This window comes from Ruditapes philippinarum, unplaced genomic scaffold (genome assembly GCF_026571515.1).
Source record: "Ruditapes philippinarum isolate M1 unplaced genomic scaffold, ASM2657151v2 ctg7318_1_1_1_1, whole genome shotgun sequence".
In the NCBI taxonomy this organism is placed as follows: domain Eukaryota; kingdom Metazoa; phylum Mollusca; class Bivalvia; order Venerida; family Veneridae; genus Ruditapes; species Ruditapes philippinarum.
The window spans coordinates 1-22,790 of NW_026853950.1; the positions used below are offsets into that span (position 1 = coordinate 1).

Below are 22,790 nucleotides of genomic sequence, written 5' to 3' on the forward strand. Positions count from 1 at the left end.
CGTATATGTTTGTTTTCCTGCCACCCCTATGTACTTTTAAATTTAAGATTTCCCATTCTCGATCATATTTGAATCGATAGTACTAATTCACTTTAACTGTACTTATTGCCAAACAGCAATAGATTAAAAAGATAATTCATGTACTTGGCCAACGAGTTACATTTTGGAAACTACAGCCGAACATCCAATCATTAAAGGCTTTTGAGAAAAAAGAGGTTGAGGCATAATGGGCCTTTAATAACGAGGTAACATTTTGGTTAAAGTATACACTGGTATTAGTCCAAGGGGAATCCGTTTCTTGTTAATATTCGATTTTTCGCTGGCGAATAAACGTAAATTAGCGACCCCCGTTTTATTTCTTAAATTTAAGCCACTTTAACTTGAAAATTCTTGACTATTCGCTTGTCGGGGTCGTGGGGCAAAAACACGAATGGCACAAATCAGCCACCATAGGGAAGTGGTAAGAATATGACAATAATACAAAAGGATTCTTTAAACCACATGTAGTAAAACGGTTTCAAATTAATTCCTGCTAGTAAAGCCACCCCCGCCTCAAAAAGGGGAAAAAAGAAACTTCATATCGTGGTGTTGGCTAAGAATAGAACCAAGGACCTTCAGATCTATACCAACACACCGCATCGCACTGACGTGTGAAACTTACACACGGGGGAGAATCACACCGTTCGTTACCATAACAAACAAGATGGCGGATGCAGCCGAAAAGTGAGTTTTTCCCTTTTTTCTCTGAAATTCGTAATGTTCTAGTGTAAAAGTCTATATAACAACCTTCTCCACAATTTTCCGCGCACACAGGATTTTATTTCATGATGTTATGTCCCGTACTTCTTCTGGAATGCGCGTCACAGGATTCGAAGCGAGAGAAATTTCCACCGGTTTGATCGTGATAACTTACGGCTTTTTCTCTCAATTTCACTGTTTCTTCTACTTAATATATGTAAATTTACTGAAACCACTGACTTTTAAAAGTTGTAATATGTCATCATCTAAGCATTCATGCCCATTCTGGCTAGAACAACCGCTCTAAATATTAATATCGGGGGCATTTTCCGGAAGATAACGTATGGCGCACAAATTATCAGTGATAACGTACGGCGCATTTTTCTACTTGGTGGATTTCGATTTGCCCAGTCAGCTGATAATGAATTACTTGTATGTAGGAAATGATAGATATTTGAAAAAAAAGTTTGTCAGTTCAGAAATGAATAAGTGAACCATGCTGCATCATCGGTTTCTAGTTGGTGGCATAAAAGACAGATATTCGTTGTTTATATACTAACCTTTTTACCAATAATTAAACAAACAGGTACAGTTATAAACTTCAGAATGGAAAGAAAAGCCTCAGTTTTCACAGGAAACATTTGTGTATTGTTTTCACATTAAATTTCGCCAGTGTGGTGTGATAATTATTGTCTTATCCCCTTATAAAAAAGAAGAAACGCGTATACGTATAGTGCTTATTTACAAATTTCCGCCCGATTTTTTACAGAAATATCTCTGACATTTAAACACTCTATAACAAATGCAGTTTATTAGGAAATTCATAAAAGAGTGACATGTACAAGTTATAAAGGGATTTCACCTTTTTATTACATAAATCTCTGACCGTATGCATAATTACTTTAATTAGTGTTAAATAATTATCAAATGTGATTAACCATTAGTAAACCTTCTAGGCCCCAGGGGATGTACTTCGTTTACATGTCTCTTCAAGGCATGATTGGTAGCAAAGCTGGATTTGCAGTCACTGTGCTGACATCTAAACATCCTTGGCGCCCCATGCTTGTCGCATCTAAAACATAATGAAATTAAATACATAAATTATATAGATACAGGGAAACACTACAATCAAAACGAAAAACGACACGTTTTTATTTGTGACTCTTGAGCAAAGTTTGAGGTGAATTTACAATTCAGGTCAGAATACATCATGTTTGCACCCATTTATGTCGAATCATTTAATCATAATAATTTAACTTTATAACTAAACTTTTTAGCTCACCAGAGCCGAAGGCTCAGGGTGAGCTATTAGTATCAAAGGGGGATGCTCCGGCGTCCATCGTCCGTCGTCCGTCGTCATGCGTCAACAATCGTCTTCTTCTCTGAAACTACTGGGCAGATTTACTTCAAATTTGGTCTGTAGCATCCTTGTGACAGTCACACTTAAATTTGCTCATGTCATTGCAATTGGCCCCTTTTAGGGGTCAGCAGAGCTAAAAATAGAAAAAAACCTTTAAACATCTTCTTCTACAGAACTAATGGATGGATGATCACCAAACTTTGTCTGTAGCATTCTTGGGTAGTCTTTTATCAAGTTTGCTCATATTAATTTGATTGGCCCCTTTTAGGGGTCTCTAGGGCTAAAAATAGAAAAAAACCTTTAAACATCTTCTTCTACAGAACTAATGGATGGATGATCACCAAACTTTGTCTGTAGCATTCTTGGGTAGTCTTTTATCAAGTTTGCTCATATTAATTTGATTGGCCCCTTCTAGGGGCCACTAAAGCTAAAAATAGAAAAACCTTTAAATGTCTATTTCTACAGAACTAATTGATGGATTATCACCAAACTTTGTCTGTAGCATTCTTGGGTAGTCTTTTATCAAGTTTGCTAATATAATTTTGATTGGCCCCTTTTAGTGGTCTCTAGGGCTAAAAATAGAAAAACCTTTAAACATCTTCTCCTACAGAACTATTCGATGGATGATCACCAAACTTTGTCTGTAGCATTCTTGGGTAGTGTTTTATCAAGTTTGCTCATATTAATTTGATTGGCCCCTTATAGGAACCACTAAAGCTAAAAATAGAAATACCGTTAAATGTCTTTTTCTAGAGAACTACTAGTAATTGATGGATGATCCCCAAACTTTGTCTGTAGCATTGTTGGGTAGTCTTTTATAAAGTTTGCTAAAATTATTTTGATTGGCCCCTTTTAGGGGTCTCTAGGGCTAAAAATAGAAAAACCTTTAAACATTTTTTCCTACAGAACTAATTGAAGCAGGATCACCAAATTTTGTCGACAGCATTATCGGGTAGTGTTTTATCAAGTTTGCACATATTAATTTGATTGGCCCTTTTTAGGGGCCACTAAAGCTAAAAATAGAAATACCGTTAAATGCCTATTTCTAGAGAACTAATTGATGGATGATCACCAAACTTTGTCTGTAGCATTCTTGGGTACTCATTTATCAAGTTTGCCTATATTATTTTGATTGGCCCCTTTTAGGGTCCGCAAAAGCTAAAATTAGAAATACCTTTAAATGTCTTTTTCTACAGTACTAATTGATGGATGATCACCAAACTTTGTCTGTAGCATTCTTGGGTAGTGTTTTATCAAGTTTGCTCACGATAATTTGATTGGCCCCTTTTAGGGGCCGGCAAAGCTAAAAATAGAAAAACCTTTAAACATCTCCTACTTCAGAACCAATTGATAGTTGATCACTAAACTTTGTCTGTAGCATTCTTGGGTACTATTTTTTGAAGTTTGCTTATATTTATTTGATTAGCCCCTTTTAGGGGCCACTAAAGCTTAAAATAGAAAAAACCTTCGAACATCATTTCCTACTGAAATAATTGATAGATGATCACCAAACTTTGTAGCATTCTTAGGTAGTCTTTTATCAAGTTTGCTCATATCAATTTGATTAGCCCAATTTAAGCTAAAGCTTAAATGCCTAAAGCTTAAATGTCCCAGGTCATGGCATTTCTTCAAATTATTGTTTAAATATATTCTATGCTCAAGTTTAATATGAGAATATATTGACATTCCAACACTGAAAAGCAGTTGTTTCTGGTGAGCGACTCGGGGCCATGATGGCACTCTTTTTTATAATATCGGTTAAGTACGAAAATATATCACGACACTATCATCTTTACAAACAGTTATATCTGTAGTTCATTAAAACCTTTTTATTATGTTTAAAACAACATTTCCAACTTTTCATTAGTTCTTTTAATTTTTCGAAGGAAAACAGTATAAAAATAATTACCTATGCTGTGAATATTCATTTTTCTCCCTGAAAACCCGTCCACAGCAACGGTATGGGCCTTTCCTTTCGTGCCCTCTTTCGTGGCGTCTAAGGTCTTGCCTTCTCTTAAAGTTTTTTCCGCACACATTACAAAGATTCATTGCAGGACTGAAATTAAAGATACACCATATGACATTCTGTTTTTAGTATTTGTATAAAACATTTTCCAAAAGAACACTATTGAAAACTGACTGAAATATATGAAATCCACCAAGTAGAAAAATGCGCCGTACGTTATCACTGATAATTTGTGCGCCATACGTTATCATTTCCGGAAAATGCCCCGATATTAATATTTAGAGCGGTTATTCTAGCCAGAATGGGCATGAATGCTTAGATTATGACATATTACAACTTTTAAAAGTCAGTGGTTTCAGTAAATTTACATATATTAAGTAGAAGAAACAGTGAAATTGAGAGAAAAAGCCGTACGTTATCACGATCAAACCGGTGGAAGTTTCTCTCGCTTCAAATCCTGGGACGCGCATTCCAGAAGAAGTACGGGACATAACATCATGAAATAAAATCCTGTGTGCGCGGAAAATTGTGTTTGAAGGTTGTTATATAGACTTTTACACTGGAACATTACGAATTTCAGAGAAAATAGGGAAAAACTCACTTTTCGGCTGCATCCGCCATCTTGTTTGTTAGTGTAACGAACGGTGTGATTCTTCCCCGTGTACAAGTATATTAATATATTCGTTAGATACCAGTGTTTATCCAATGATCTTTTCGAAAGTAAATGAAGTGCCAGATCAATTTTGTTGGACAGTACCAGTATATATATTTCCTTCAATATCCAAAAATGAAATTACACCATTATAGATGGGGATTAAGTCGTTTATATCTCCCTTCTTATGTACATGTACAATATTTGACAAGTATTGTTTGTCTAATGTTAAAGTGACGTTTCATTTTACGTGAATACAAGTCACAGTTCCATTAATTGTCCCCCTTTTGAGGCCTCAAACAGTGACAAAATACCCTATTTAATCCCCAAACAATGTTTTTCGTTTGAGAAATGTTGTTAAGAAAAGTGACCACCTACCTACCTACCTAAACTGCGTAGTGCAGTTCGCCAACTAATCAATGTGTTGACTTACTAAATTGTCAATTAGGGAAATGAGTACAGCGTTGAAGGTTTCATTTTCACTTGAAAGGTAACAGATGAATAATATATTAATAATACCTGTCATATGTTGCGGTTCAGATCGGAATATCCGTACCAAGGGAATCCCGCCCATTGGGCGGTAACAATGCCTGCCGAACATAACGGAATACTTGTACGTCAGTAATTTCGGAACATTTTAGTGGTCACTGTTGATATATTGCACACTTAAGTGGTAACTGTTACCTATAGCACACCTTAATGGTATCTGTTATCTACGACACACTTAAGCGATTACAATTATTATACAGCACACATTTATGGTAACTGTTATCATACAGCACATGTTTATGGTAACTGTTATCATACAGCACACGTTTATGGTAACTGTTATCATACAGCACATGTTTATGGTAACTGTTATTATACAGCACACGTTTATGGTAACTGTTATCATACAGCACATGTTTATGGTAACTGTTATTATACAGCACACGTTTATGGTAACTGTTATCATACAGCACACGTTTACGGTAACTGTTATCATACAGCACACGTTTATGGTAACTGTTATCATACAGCACATGTTTATGGTAACTGTTATCATACAGCACACGTTTATGGTAACTGTTATCATACAGCACACGTTTATGGTAACTGTTATCATACAGCACACGTTTATGGTAACTGTTATCATACAGCACATGTTTATGGTAACTGTTATCATACAGCACACGTTTATGGTAACTGTTATCATACAGCACATGTTAATGATAACTGTTTTCATACAGCACACATTTATGGTAACTGTTATCATACAGCACACGTTTATGGTAACTGTATCATACAGCACATGTTTATGGTAACTGTATCATACAGCACATGTTTATGGTAACTGTATCATACAGCACACGTTTATGGTAACTGTTATCATACAGCACATGTTTATGGTAACTGTTATCATACAGCACATGTTTATGGTAACTGTATCATACAACACATGTTTATGGTAACTGTATCATACAGCACATTTTAGTGGCTTCTTCTATTTTACAGCACATATTCAATTACAATGGTTCAAGTCTTGGAAAGTAGGTATCAAAATTCTTATAACTGATTTGATTAAACTGTTAATGTTTCAATTATCCTTCATATGAAACAAGGCAAGACAGACAGAAGAAAGGAAACATTTTTCAGAGGTTTTTTGAGAGGAGACGTTATAACCGGATGAAAACAAGTAAAATTTTACTTAAATAAGCTATGCATGTGACTTTCCAGAATTGATATACAGTCAAACCTTTGTTAGAGACAAACTCCGATTGAAGACCCAGTAGTTAAGACCACTTTTTTGAAACCTTCATTGAAAAATGTCGTTCCTAATAAATACCTTTTGTCATTCAATGCCATGCATGTTCTCTCTTTGGATGGTCCTTATTTACCAGTTTGACTGTACTGTGTATAAGCTTGACTGCGGGAAAAATCATGTTCCGTTCCCGTTCCAGTTCATAACAATATGTTGTTGTTAATGTTTTGTTGGAGTATTCCTTACTTTGTGTCATCCGATGAGTAAGAAAATATCGAGTGTGACTCCCGCTAGGCGGTGTTTATCATTATTTTATTTTTTTATGTACACACGATTTCTTCACCTGCATAAACATAATAACTGAAGACGTGAAATTATTTTAATAGAATGTAACTTGATATACAAGTTTGCTAATGTCTTGTATCAATAAAGTACAGGAAAATTCAACAGCATCCTAACTAGAATAAAAATTGAGCCGCGTCATGACAAAACCAACATAATGGGTTTGCGTTCAGCATGGATCTATGGAACGCCTGGACTGTCTTATGTTAAGATTGAATGATATACCTAGTTAAATGTCTTTCTGTTGAGTCCGAGATACAAAATGCTGGGTGGAAATCCTAATGTGCTCAGTTATTGAAGTGCTATGTTGTGTGCTGACTGTATTTTATTCAGTCAAGTCAATGTATTGTCGGGTGCATAAGTCGTTATGTTCAGTTCTTAAAACAAACAGGCATGTGGAAACACAATTATGTTGAGTTAAAAAGATATGTTGTAGGGTGTTACAGTTATTATGTTCGGTTATAATAATATGCTGTTTGGTGCTCTTCTCATCATGTTCAACCATGAAAATAAACAGTTGAGTGGTACTATCATTTTGTTTGGTTGAGGCAGTGTATTATTGGGTGATACTTTTTTTATTTTCAGTTGCAATGACATGCTGTTGGGTGCTTTATTCCTTCTGTTCAGTCGTGAAATAGAACTGTTAAATGGTACAATCATTATCTTAAATGGTACTATCATTATCTTGTGTGCTGATTATATCTTCTTCAGTCAAGTCAATGTGTTGTTCGGTGCAAAGGTCGTTATGTTCAGTGGTTTTTTGGTACTATCATTATGTTCAGTTCAGATGATATACTGTTCGGTGCAGAGGTCATTATGTTCAATAGTGAACACAAACTGTTGTGTGATACAACCATTATGTTGGGTTCATTCGGATATTTTCGGGCAACAAGATGGAAGAGGTCACGTCGAGGCTAATGACCACTAAATTGCCAAAACAATTTTCTTCCCTATAAATATTATCGGGGGGCTTAAGAACGTTATTTTCATAAATTGGACTTTTAAATACCCTATGGGTATTTATTAGTTAATTCATGACTATACTATACTGTTACAGTCATAATGGGTACAGTATATATAAAACTTAAAATATAGGTAAGGGTAGCCTGTTAAAGTCACACGTGACCACCGTAAATAAAACTTAAAATTTATCTGTTTGGTAACCTATAAGAGTCATAATGGACACAGCAAACGAAATTTAAAATATAAAACATCATATTCAAGTAAGGGAACCCTATTTGAGTCACACATGGCCACAGTATATGGAGTATATAAGTAAGGGTAGCCTATTAAAGTCACATATGGCCAGCAGCATATTTAACGAGCTTTTAAATGAGTATTGGTTGGTGACTTCCATTTGGAAGTCACCACATAACCAGCATGAAAATGGAGACAGTAATATTTAAGTGAGAGGGTGTTGGGTGTGGGGGGAAGCCTATTTGAGTCACTACTATGGTCCAGCGAGTATATGGAACATTAGATAGATATGTTAATGGGTGGGTAGGCGGTGCTGAATAATAGTCACGTACTAGCCGTTGTGGCGAGTCTATGTATGAAGAACAATTGTGTGCTGATATAAGGTGGTAGTGGGTAAGGAATGTAGCCTAATGGTGAAGGGTCAGCATAGTTTGTGTCTCTTAAAAGTTATAGGTTGTGAACGTAGGTAGGTTTAGGTAAGGTAATATCCTGTGTTTTGAGTCACTGGTCATAAGCGGAAGAGGTATATGGAACATTATATATAAGTAAGGGTAGCCTAATAAAATTAGACTCAAATACATTTCCCTGACTTAAACATTATGTCTATTATATTGTGGCCATATGTGACTCAATTAGGTTTCACTTACTTATAAAGAATTTTCTTTATACTTTGGCCATGTTTGACTTTATTAGGCCACACTTACTTATATATAATGTTCCATTTACTGTGGTCATGTGTGTCTTAAATGGGGGTTCCATACTTATATTTAACGTTCTTTATACTGTGGCCATGTGTGACTCAAATAGGTAATTGTTTTGGCAATTTAGTGGTCATTAGCCTCGACGTGACCTATGGAAATTAGTTGCTCCCGCCCGCCATCTTGTTTGACGCGAAGAAATCCGAATGAACCCAACATAATTGTATGACCACTCAGCGCATATCAAATGACTTGTGCACCGAACAGTATATCATCTGAACTGAACATAATGACGGTATCACACCACAGTGTGTGTTCACTACTGAACATAATGACTTCAGCACCGAACAGAATATCATCTGAACTGAACATAATGACGGTATCACACCACAGTTTGTGTTCACTACTGAACATAATGACCTCTGCACCAAACAGGATATCATCTGAACAGAACATAATGACGGTATCACACCACAGTTTGTGTTCACTACTGACCATAATGACTTCTGCACCGAACAGAATATCATCTGAACTGAACATAATGACGGTATCACACCACAGTTTGTGTTCACTACTGACCATAATGACTTCTGCACCGAACAGAATATCATCTGAACTGAACATAATGACGGTATCACACAACAGTTTGTGTTCACTACTGAACATAATGACTTCCGCACCGAACAGTATATCATCTGAACTGAACATAATGACCTCTGCACCGAACAGTACATCATCTGAACTGAACATAATGACTTCTGCACCGAACAGTATATCATCTGAACTGAACATAATAACGGTATCACACAACATTTTGTGTTCACTACTGAACATAATGACTTCTGCACCGAACAGTATATTATCTGAACTGAACATAATGATAGTACTATTCAACAGTTCTATTTTACGACTGAACAGTCTGAATAAAGCACCCAACAGCATGTCACTTCAACTGAAAATGATAAAAGGATCACCCAATAATACACTGCCTCAGCCAAACGAAATGATAGTACCACTTAACAGTTTATTTTCATGGTTGAACATGATGAGAAGAGCTATTTCAACCGAACATAACAACTGTCATACCCTACAACATATCTTTTTAACTCAACATAATTGTATTACCACATGCCTGTTTGTTTTAAGAACTGAACATAACGACTTATGCACCCGACAATACATTGACTTGACTGAATAAAATACAGTCAGCACACAACATTACACTTCAATAACTGAGCGCATTTGGATTTCCACCCAGTATATTGGGATTTTGACCCAGCATATTGTATCTCGGACTCAACAGAATCACATTTAACCATGTATATCAGTCATTCTACACATAAGACAGTCCAGGCGTTCCATATGGATCGAATCCAGCCTGCGCATCCGTCTGGATCCATGCTGGTCGCACACCCATTATGTTGGTTTTGTCATGGCACGGCTCAAATGACCTTCCAATAAATGAAAATATGTAATGCTAAAGTGTTTAACGAGAAAAAGTTGGAGTTAAAAGGATATAACATCAATATAAAATGTTTGTTCTTAACAAGGAATTGTACAAATTATTCAGAAGATCATTAAGTTCCCTTTAGCTGTCCTTTGATGTGTAGAAAAATATAATCATAGGACAGAGTACAAGTTGTGTACCAAACTTAATTATGAACACTTCTTTATATAAAGTTACGGCGCCATTTAATAGATTTATTGATTTAAAAAAATGATTACAAAAAATACGAGGCCCAAATACCAATTTATCAACTCTTTAACGACAACACAAAAACGTTACAATAGGGCGAATGACGTCATATTTTCTAGTGACGTCAGGAATACGTACGTGTACACACTTTTCCCTTATATGTAGTGTTTAAAGGATACTGTGATGCATCAAAGTAATGAACTAACCCTTTTTTTTTGTCGTGCGCCGGTTTTACGTTACTTAAGTAACTGTATGAGTCGTCACTACACAAAACGCCGGTTACACGGCTTTTTCTTTTGTTTTCTTATTTGAGACATATTTCACCTTCAAGTGATATATAATTCATGTTTTTTTATCAATTACTCTCACGACAATAACTGCAGTGCACGAAAACTGTTATATCGTTCTCATATTTTTTCTACGTCTATATGGCAAAAATTAATACCTTTCAGAAATCAAAATATCAGTTGAATACCTGAAGATGACCCCAACCTCATTAAATGTAGATAAAGTTAGTGCATACTACTTCATATTTTGCTGCAAACCATTAACATGTATTTTGTTTCGGCAGACCAATAACATATTGTTACTTAATGTTCTCTTAAACTGCCAGGAATAATGTATACATGAAGACATCATGCTTAAGTATTGAATTCAAAGCATATTTTATCCTGTATGTTAATGGTCTATATTTAGCCTTTTTCAGTCTACAAAACATGCGTTAGTAAAAAGTTATATAAATTGAGAAGAAAAAACCACAAGAAACGGAGATAAGAAAAACTCTCTTGAACAACCAAAACCAACATTATATAACCAAATTTGTGTGAAAATGATAAGCGTACTACGTACTTTACGCTTCATAATGATTTACCACTTATTGAATAATGAAATACGCTTAAAACGTGCCGTAACATAGCACAATCTTGAAACACACTGGCAGTAACAAAAGTTATCATAAGAACTCTAGGACATTTTCAGAGTTATCGCAAGAACTCCGTGACATTTGGAAAATCGGGTATAAATCTATTAGACTGGGCATTACATTTGCAACTTTACATTATAATTAGATAAGAAGATCATAAATAAAAAGGTCAGTATGTTCGAGTGAGCAAGTAATTTGAAATTTTTACACAAAACTACCAGATTTTAAACAAGAGGCGATGACAAATGGACATTTTTAAGTTTGTTTTTTTCTGAAATAAAATACAAATTTGAAAGGCAAGCTTAATCATCAAAGTTTAATTTAACACTTGAACTCCCCATTTAACTATATTTCAATTTTTCACAATAAAGTTTTCCGAAGATCTGTTATGTTTCCATGAACTGCGTGACAAGTTATCATAATAACTCCATCCTTCGTGTAACCGTTCCTCACCCATGATAGTATGCACTGTCTTACCTAAAATCCTGGCTCCTCCCCTAGTTGGCTATGCTTGTCAAAAAGTAATAAATTTCTATTTATAGATATATAATGTTCGTTTCAGTTGTCCGCGCATATTCACCAGTGATGGAACATTTTTAAACATTTTTCCTTTTTGTTTGTTTTTGATGCGAATTCTTTATAAGTAGTGATAGAAATGGTAAGATTTTGATTTACTGAAACTTTATTTATTCTATGTTTTGACTGTTTTAAAAAATGTCTTTACAATAATTATGTTATTTTGTCACGGAAGTGAAAGCAGACGACAATTTATTGTTTTATTTTATGTCAAATTATTGGTGACTTATGATGTTATACATGTATAATTATAGTCCACTGTTATTAACGGTTTTGATTAGATATTTACCACTCATTTATATTTGAAAGCTGAGTTATACGCTGAAAAACCAAAGTCTAGTGAGATTCAGATGACTTGAGTTTCATAATTTATAGCCGTGAAAAAAGTTATTTAACATTTCATATTTTTACATTTAAACATTTAATATTATCCATGAAAAATGTAAAATATCAGATAATGAAGATAAACATGAAACAGGTTAGAGTCACCGGACCAGTGCTCAACCAGTATTTCACAAAATCCAGAAAAAACTCTTTCAAAACAAAAATATTGCTCGAAAACTTTTTTTTGTTACAAAGCTGGGCCTTTAAAACTCATAATGGCTATATCCTGGATTAGACCCCGGGGTCTAAACCCACAGGCACAAAAAAAACAACAAAAAATGTAAATAATGACCCCCTTTAAAAATATAATATAAGTTAACGTATATTATATTTTCAAAGGGGGTCATTATTTACTTTTTTTTTTGGACACTTTTAAGATGAACACATGTTTTTTTATCAATCTGGTAAAAACCTGAAAAAAACATAGGGATCTAATCCAGGTGATTGCCCTCACAATGACACAGATCAGGATATCATTTACCACGGAGTTGTACATAGGGCCTAAAACCACTATATTTTTCAAGCAACGTAACCAGTGCTCGACCAGGTGGTTTTATTTTTATCAGAACTTTTATTTTTGAAAAACAGATATGACTTTTTGTGTTTAACAATTTTATTTCAAAAATATTTTGGAACATTTCTGTTTTAGTGTGTATGGATATAGATATGAGATAAATATGATAGGAAGGAAAATTAATGTTAGACATTGACAAATAAAGTGTTTTACAGAGGCTTTTTTTCACTGGGGGGGGGGGGTGAGATTACTTATCACTGCAAACATAGTAAAGTGTGATACTTGATGTAATATACAGTTGGTCTGCCCTTTTTTTTTAAATGCGTTTATTTAAGGTCGCCGCCGGAAACCCATATGGGCGACCGTACACTCAAGTCGGGCCATCCTAGAGCGTCCCGCCGAGATTTTTTCGTTGATTGTTTTCCAGCTTTATTGGTGGAGGAAGACCCCAGGTGCCCCTCCGGGCATTATTTCAGGCACGAGCGCGGCACCTGGGTAGAACCACCGACCTTCCGTAAGCCAGCTGGATGGCTTCCTCACATGAAAGAATTCGACCCGAGTGAGGATCGAACCTACAGCGGTGAGGGACCTGTGATCTCAAGTCAGCGACCTTAACCACTCGGCCACGGAGGCCCTTTCAGTGGTGTGTTCCCTATTTGTAACCGGACAGCTGCCATATGTGTTAACATGTTCATAGCCATTGCCTTATATTTGATGATTTGTGGGGCCCTTTCCCATGGAACTCAATGAGTAAAGGAAATTTAACAAAGCATTGTCCAAATTTGCCCTAAATTATCATTATGTTAGTCCTTTAAATAGTTTTTACTGCAACTTTTATTATAGACATATATTTTTGTACTGTTTATTATCGTCTGCAAAATTGCCAAGTTCTACCAAACTTTGAGTGTAGAGGTTACAGGTTATGTATAAATAGCACACATGATCTCCGAGCGTTTTTTTTTTCTCACTTAAATAACGCATAAATCGTACGCAAATAAAAGTATTGGTCGAGCAATGGGCTGGTCGAGCACAGGTACGGTGACTCGATAGATGATGTGTTTCAAAGTAGACAATTATTCAAAAAAACATTTTAATGTCCCTCTGATACAATAGTCAATTGTGTCCAATGTCCTGATCCAAAGTTTGGTGGAAAGGACCGAGAAGATTTGATTGTGTTTGGCCATTTAAATGGGTAATTGAATATTTGCCTACTTTAAAACACAACATCTATCATTCTTGAATAGTATGTATATGGTATTTTGGTCTAACCTAGCAAGTAACTAACCATGTAAATAGCAATTCAATGCTGGGAGTTGATGACTAAGTTTTTTCTTCTCCCAAAATATCGAGTATAAGTCTACCGAAATTAAGTAAATTCATAGATATAAAAGTAAACAATGCATTATTAAGCTTATGGTTTAAGAAATCGAAAGTGCAAAATGCCAACCTGTTGACATAGGGTCCAGTATGTTTATATAATTTGATTATCAAAATTGTACCGAAACAGACTTTTTTGAATGTCAAATATTGACATCGTATTCTTTATCAAAGATTACACTCTGTGTTTTACATATAAAATCACGTGGTAGAAATACTTTTACAGTCTGATTTTATTGACCTGTCAAATATGAATACATTTTATAAGATTAACTTGAATATTCGATCCAACTTCGGTTATATCCATGTAGTTAACGATAATTAAAATGGAAAATATAAATAATGTTTCGAAAAGTCACAGTATATAAGTCGTTATCACATCCTGTTAAGTGATTTCCTGGTATACGAGTGGTTAGTGGTCAGAGGATAACTGTTGTCATAGTTTCGTTTCTTTCTTTATTTTTTAAGTATTTCTTAATAGAAATGACCAAGTGTTTACAAAACTGTAGAACTAACCAGCTAACGTTAGTGGTACTCCTTATTGCGTTAAGACGCTCAGTATAACTACATGTATATTACAGAAACATATGTAATCACATGTTATAAGGTGCTTTGCCGAAAATCTACAGTATATCTATATATTGTGTGCTTTGACCGTATAATCAGTCTCATAAGTATGCTATCGTCAGGTTAATAAAATCAAACAATACTGTAGTCCGTATTAAGTCTGATTATGAATAATAGCCGAGGAATTCCGATAAGGCAAAATTAAAATGATGGAGAAATCAGGAGGAATTACTTCCTGTTCGAGTAAAACTCCCCCCCCCTTCTTATTTCCCCTCCGTGATAACTATTTGTTTTCATATTTTCAATGCAAATATATCATTTGATCAAGATTTGTTTTCATATTTTTAATGTAAAAATATCATTTTAAAACGGTTCAAACATGTTAAACATATATCGTTCTTGGTGTTTGTCCATTCAATGAACTATAGAAGAAATATTTTCTTCTTTAGCTTGACCCTCCCCCACCAATTCTTCGGGTTCAGAATGAAGAAGGAAATGCTTACTTTCAAGCATACAATGTATTAATTATAACGATGGAAATACTTCGTTTTTGCATATGAATTTATGCAATTATTAAAACAAAGTTTAGCTATAATTATGCATTGTTAATGTTAAACATAGCATCTGAATATAGTATTATACTTCTTATTTGTCATTATGCATTATTTGTTCCTAACCATGCAAAATTGATGTTAGTAAACACCTCAACATTTCATATATTATACAGAAGAATTGTCACTGATTAACACTTTTTTCTACTCTATTTTCAGAACTTCAAGGCGACCTGATAAAATTCTACAGAAAAAGGTGTAGTTCAATACCTCTGTCACCGCTTCTTGAAGAAATAGAGACACATCTAGCTGGGTTCTACGTCATGCCAGATATAGTCACTGTAAAAAAGAAGTCCCTAACTTGTCATGAAGAGGAGAGAACACCGATAAAGTCTTTGAAAGATCTGTTTTTAACCGGAAGTCGAGATCAACAAGAAATTTATCTATCAGCTGATGCAGGCTTTGGAAAAACTGCTTTCTCAAAATATATTGCAGTCACGTGGTGTCAAGCTCATTGTCGTGATGAAAACTACGCCAGCTTTAAAGACGACGAGTTAAAAACGTTATTTGACTTCAAGTTCTTATTTTTGGTTTTATTAAGAGACTGTACCTCAGTTTGCAACATTGACGAAATGATTGAACAGCAAATTACGAGGAAACTTCCTACTTCTGCAACAATACGTGAAGTGTTACGTAGAGAAAAATGCTTGATTATTTTGGACGGTCTTGATGAATGGAGTCACCCTGATAATAGCTGTAGCGAAATAACAGAAAAAATCCCACATCGGTACGTACGTGATAATTGTGTTATTCTAACGACAACTCGACCGTGGAAGCTCGGAGTCGCAAATCTCAAAACAAGTCAAATAAACAAAAAAGTAGAATTGGTTCAATTAAGTGCAGATTCTACGCGGCAACTTGAAGAAAATGCTATAAGAAAAATGACCGGTGTCCGTGACGATAGAGTACTGGAGAGTAAAAGACGGGACTTTAATAAAGTGATACGTGACCGTCACCTAGAGCACATGCAAGTGATTCCACTCCTCCTCATGTATATAGTTTGCCTATGGTGCAACAACATTCCTATAGGAAATTCAAAACATGAAATTTACACCAATATCATTGAATTTCTATTATCAAGAACGTCAAAGAAACACCCGGAAGTTCAACCATCTCGTGAATCGTCTGCCAGTGTAATTCCAGAATACTTCAAAAGTCGTGAATTTTGTAAAAAGTTTTACAGTCTTATAACATCATTAGCAGAACTAGCTTACCAAACATTATTTAATGAAAACAGAGAAAACACGCTGGTATTTGATAGAACGGTTGCTGATATATATCTCAAAGCAGACGACATGAAATTAAGTCTTCTCTCAGGAATACTGTCAGAAAGTAGAAGTAAAACTTTAATTAAAGAAATTATTAAAGTATCGTTTTCTCACAAAACAGTGCAAGAATTCTTTGCCGCCATATTTATAAGTTCTCTAAGTGACGCTCAGAAAACTGTTGTAGAAAAATGTAGAACTGTTCAAGATATTCTGGACATGTCAAAAATGTGTGAATTTATAAGTGGAATGAATGCTGACTGGATGTGTGAAATATCAAATGATTGGATGTCTATGATAAATGAAGACGAGGAAACACGCGACTATAGAACTAGGACAGGTTACGAGGACAGGTACATGAACCCATTATATAACATACAGGAAATGTTCATGTCGTGTTTACAAGAAATGCCTGAAAGTGAAAATATTCAATTATGTTTACAAGATTTCTTCATTGACTACGACACCAAGCACAGTAAGCTGTTACAACGTTTATTAAAACAAAATAAAACCAACATAAAATCACTTTATATAAACATGTTGTTTCCTTCCAGCAGTTTACGTGAAATTATAGATTTATTCTCTCTCACAGATCTCAGTCATATACAGAAACTTTACTATGAGGGTTACAGCAGGGAGAAGGAGGCTGAGATAAGCCGATCTTGTTTCCCAGTTTACAGTACGTTACTTTTGTCGGGGGTACATGGATAAATGATGAAGACAATCTGAGTGAAAATTTAGCGCGAGTACAAAACTTACAATATTTATATATTAGAGACTTCACGATATCTCACAAAATACTGGAAACATTTTACAATTTTATCTCCGCTCAAAAATCAATGAAAGAGTTAACATTGGAGGTGTTATACTGTAAAGAACACAAGTACAGCCTCTATGATTGTAAGAGATGTAACTTGGACTTGTCTCAACATTCAACTCTATCAAAGTTATACTTGGAGAAGTTACCTGGGATACTACAATTAAATATAACAACACCGTCATTAGTTAATGTTACGTTGTCGTACATCAATCTAGATGATGAAAGTTTATTGTTACTGTCACGTGACATGTTGAATATTGAACGTGTGAAGTTGTGGAAGATAGAAATGTCTGCAGAAAGTTTACAGAACTTTATTTCCGTGCTGGAAAATCTGCCGCAGTCAGTTACAGTAAAGATGGACGCCATTACACCGTACACAGAATATGACCGTGTTAGAGAAAATATTCGGAGTTCAAAAACTTTTCATGTGATAAAAGACGACGACGACTGGCGGGGACGGGTGATTGAGTTCAAAACAATAAAACCAAGTAAAAAATAAACAAAGGAAAAACATTGTTAGATAAACTGATGAAATATCTTCAATAAATTTAAATGAAAACAATTTAAAAATGGACACTTAAAAAACAAAATGGCGGTTTCTTCTATGTTATACATGTACTGTATAGTTTGGTCATTTAATTTACAAACATTTATTTCAGTTTAAAGTTTAATTAAGTGACAGTTGTTTATAAATAAATAAATAAAAACATTTTAAGAGGAGAAATAATTCAAGGAATTTTATTATATGAACTTAATGGATAACTTGGAATAAGGATTTGGAAAATATTTTACAGGTAAGAGATTTTATATTGATTTTTTTATTTTTTTTTATTTTATTTCATTTTACACACCTAAGTATTGAAATAGATTATTCTTATTGAATTATATAATAAGATATTTTATTTAAATTAAATAAAAACACTTTATAATTATTATAATAAAAAAAATCCACTTTTTAACATTTTTCCATAATTTTTTTATTTTACTAGTAGATCTATAGTTAGAATAAAACTTAGTTAATAAAGACACATGAATATATGAACAATTGTTAAATAGCTACCATCTAAAATATTTTCAAAGTCCATTGACATATGGCTGTGTTATTTTGCACACTTATTCACCATCATGACCCCCCCCCCCCCCAATCTGTAGACAGGTGGAGGTAACTATATTAAGCATTTTAACAGAATTATGTCCCTTGACTTAGAATTTATGCTTAAGTTTGCGCACCACCTAAAATATTTTCAAAGTCCATTGACTTATGGCTTTGTTACTTTGCACACTTATTCACCATCATGCCCCAAACATGTAGACAGGAGGAGGTAACTTTATTAAGCATTTTGACAGAATAATGTCCCTTTTTTACTTAGAATTTATGCTTAATTATTAATAAGTTTGAGTTACCACCTCAATATTTTCAAAGTCCATTGACATATGGCTTTGTTACTTTGCACACTTATTCACCATCATGCCCCCAACATGTAGACAGGAGGAGGTAACTCTTTTAAGCATTTTGACAGAATTATGTCCCTTTTTTACTTAGAATTTATGCTTAAGTTTGCATATTACCTCAAATATTTTCAAACTGAAAGTCCATTGACATATGGCTTTGTTACTTTGCACATTTATTCACAATCATGCCCCAAACATGTAGACAGGAGGAGGTAACTCTATCAAGCATTTTGACAGAATTATGTCCCTTTTTTACTTAGAATTTATGCTTAATTATTAATAAGTTTGAGTTACCACCTCAATATTTTCAAAGTCCATTGACATATGGCTTTGTTACTTTGCACACTTATTCACCATCATGCCCCCAACATGTAGACAGGAGGAGGCAACTCTATTAAGCATTTTGACAGAATTATGTCCCTTTTTTACTTAGAATTTATGCTTAAGTTTGAGTAGCACCTCAAATATTTTCAAAGTCCATTGACATATGGCTTTGTTACTTTGCACACTTATTCACTATCATGACCCTAACCTGCAGACAGGAGGAGGTAGCTCTATCAAGCATTTTGGCAGAATTATGCCCCTTTTTCGACTTAGAATATATGTTAAAGTTTGCATTCCACCTCAAATATTTTCAAAGTCCATTGACATATGGCTTTGAAACTTTTCAGGCTTGTTCACCATTCACCATCATGTACCCAAACCTGAAGACATGAGATGGTAATAGAAAAATTTTAGATGGTAAAAGACAATTTTTAAGGTTTTTTTTTCAGTTGCCATGCTCTGGTTGCCATGCCTTTTGTTCATTGTTTCAAATATGTCCGCCTTATTTAATAACAAAGGTATTTTGATACTTATTTACCAGAAAACATAAAACATTTATTCAAGTATGCAAGAGTTTTAGTCATGATGTCACAGTTAAATCTACACATCAGTATTCTGCCGCCTGTTATATTTTATGTTTCATGGAAATCAGTTCATCACATAAATATATTATAATATACATTTAACAATATGTGTTATTTCTCATTTCAGTGGCCTAATGGATCAAAATTTCCTATTCTTTGTTGTGCAGAATCTCCCATGACATTTACATGGAGCATTGTGTGATGATAGATCAATTTGTAGATTTGTATTTGAAAAACTTCCCATTGTCTTGGTAAGACTTTACAAATATCTTTATGATGGACAGCTTAATATACTGTATAATTATGTAAATTAACATAGTTATGCCCCCTTAGTAGAAATGGGGATATATTGCACTAAGTGACTAATTGCATCACATTTGTCGGTTGCCAGTTGGTTCTTCTGTTAAGCAGTCTGAAAACAAAACTGTGTCCAGTCAATGACTTAATAACAGCGAACTTCAAACTTGTGATGGAGGTTTAAAAGCCTAAGAACATAAAATTTGAATTGTCATACATAAATAACCTGGGGTACTTTAAACTGAAATATATGCATGATAGTCAAGATATATACTTCGAAATAAATTGAAAATCGTATTTTTATGCTTTTCTTAGCTCGATTTGTTGTGAAAAGCGTTTAAATGCTTTTCATTTATGGTCATATTTTTAGCTCACCTGTCACAAAGTGACAGGGTGAGCTTTTGTGATCGCTTTTCGTCCGGCGTCCGTCGGTCCGTCCGTCCGTCGTCCGTCCGTAAACTTTTGCTTTAAATGACATCTCCTCATAAACTACTGAGCCAATTTCATCCAAACTTCACAGGAATGTTCCTTTGGTGGTCACCTTTAAAAATTGTTCAAAGAATTTAATTCCATGCAGAACTCTGGTTGCCATGGCAACCGAAAGAAAAATCTTTAAATATCTTCTTTTAAACAACCCTAAGAGCTAGAGCTTAGATATTTGGCATGAAACATCTTCTAATGAGTGTCTACCAAGTTTGTTCAAATAAAAGCCCTGGGGTCAAAATTGGCCCCGCCCCCGGGGGGTCATTGATTTTCCCTATATGCATATAGTAAAAACTTAAAAGATCTTCTTTTAAAGAACTGTAAGAGCTAGAGCTAAGATTTTTGGCATGGAACATCTTCTAGTGAGTGTCTACCAAGTTTGTTCAAATAAAAGCCCTGGGGTCAAAATTGGCCCCGCCCCGGGGGTCATTGATTTTCCCTATATGCATATAGTAAACACTTAAAAAATCTTCCTTTAAAGAACTGTAAGAGCTAGAGCTTAGATATTTGGCATGAAACATCTTCTAGTGAATGTCTACCAAGTTTGTTCAAATAAAAGCCCTGGGGTCAAAATTGGCCCCGCCCCAGGGGGTCATTGATTTTCCCTATATGCATAAAGTAAAAACTTAAAAAATCTTCTTTTAAAGAACCCAAAGAGCTAGAGCTTAGATATTTGGCATGAAACATCTTCTAGTGAATGTCTACCAAGTTTGTTCAAATAAAAGCCCTGGGGTCAAAATTGGCCCCGCCCTGGGGGTCATTGATTTTCCCTATATGCATATAGTTTAAACTTAAAAAATCTTCTTTTAAAGAACCGTAAGAGCTAGAGCTTAGATATTTGGCATAAAACATCTTCTAGTAAATGTCTACCAAGTTTGTTCAAATAAAAGCCCTGGGGTCAAAATTGGCCCCGCCCCAGGGGGTCATTGATTTTCCCTATATGCATATAGTAAAAACTTAAAAAATCTTCTTTTAAAGAACTGTAAGAGCTAAAGCTTATATATTTGGCATGAAACATCTTCTAGTGAATGTCTACCAAGTTTGTTCAAATAAAACCCCTGGGGTCCAAATTGGCCCCTCCCCAGGGGTCATTGATTTTCCTTATATGCATATAGTAAAAACTTATAAAATCTTCTTTTAAAGAACCCAAAGAGCTAGAGCTAATGCCCCGGTCACATATTCACGGATAATGCCACGGAAGAGCTACGGTCTAATCGTTCACGGATTACTACGGAAATGTGAAATTCCGTAGTCCGCTACGGTTCCAATACGGACACACAGCGGTATGAGGACGGAGTTCGACGGATTTACCACCAAAAGCCCCGGGAGAGACACGGATTGTTACGGACCGACACGGTTTGGTACGGAGCGACACGAATCAGCGACAGCGACTAGTAGGGATACGCTACGGTTGATTTTTCCGTAGCAAATTTTTGTGCATGTTCAAAAATTGTCAAGGATCGCTACGGATATACAAGGACTACTACGATTGATTACGGTTACAATACGGAGAGCTACAGACCAGTACGGGTAGCTACGGACGATGCCGGAATTAATCCGTGGCTCTTCCGTGGGCGTATTCCGTGAATATGTGACCGGGGTATAAGATATTTAGCATGAGACATGTTCTAATGGGTGTCTACCAAGTATGTTCAAATAAAAGCCCTGGGGTCAAAACTGGCCCCGCCCCGGGGGTCATTGATTTTCCTTATATACATAGCAAAAACTTAAAAATCTTCTTTGAAAAAACCCAAATAACTAGAGTTTAGATATTAAGCATGAAACATCTTTAAGTAAATATCTACAAAGTTTGTTCAAATAAAAGCCCAGGGGTCAAAACTGGCCCTGCCCGAGGGGTGTCATTGTTTTTTACTCTATGTGTATAGTAAAAACTTAAAAAATCTTCTTTTAAAAAACCCAATGAGCTAGAACTTAGATGTTTTGCATGAAACATCTTCTTATGGGTGTCTACCAAGTCTGTTCAAATAAACAAATAAAAGCCCTTGGGTAAAAATTGGGCCGGGGGGGGGCTATATACAGGTGAGCGACCTCAGGGCCATCATGGCCCTCTTGTTACAATTAGAATAATTATTCTGGAAAAACAAAGTGCGCAAATGATCTGAAATTTTGCACAAAGATTAGTGGTTTAAACCTACTTCAAATGGTACATTTATCTGGAAAAAATATTTTCAGTTCCATCATTTCAAAAAACCTCAGTGGAGTC

General features: G+C 35.0%; 1 protein-coding gene across 1 annotated transcript; it reads left to right on the forward strand.

Annotated features, from left to right (window-relative positions):
• Positions 1–5,989: 5,989 nt before the first annotated feature.
• Positions 5,990–17,318, forward strand: LOC132738480 (uncharacterized). The gene is made up of 2 exons (XM_060725983.1): positions 5,990–6,391; positions 15,501–17,318. Exons 1-2 carry the CDS (start codon positions 6,382–6,384, stop codon positions 17,315–17,317), a joined length of 1,827 nt encoding a protein of 608 aa, XP_060581966.1. The 5' UTR covers positions 5,990–6,381; the 3' UTR covers position 17,318.
• Positions 17,319–22,790: the final 5,472 nt, after the last annotated feature.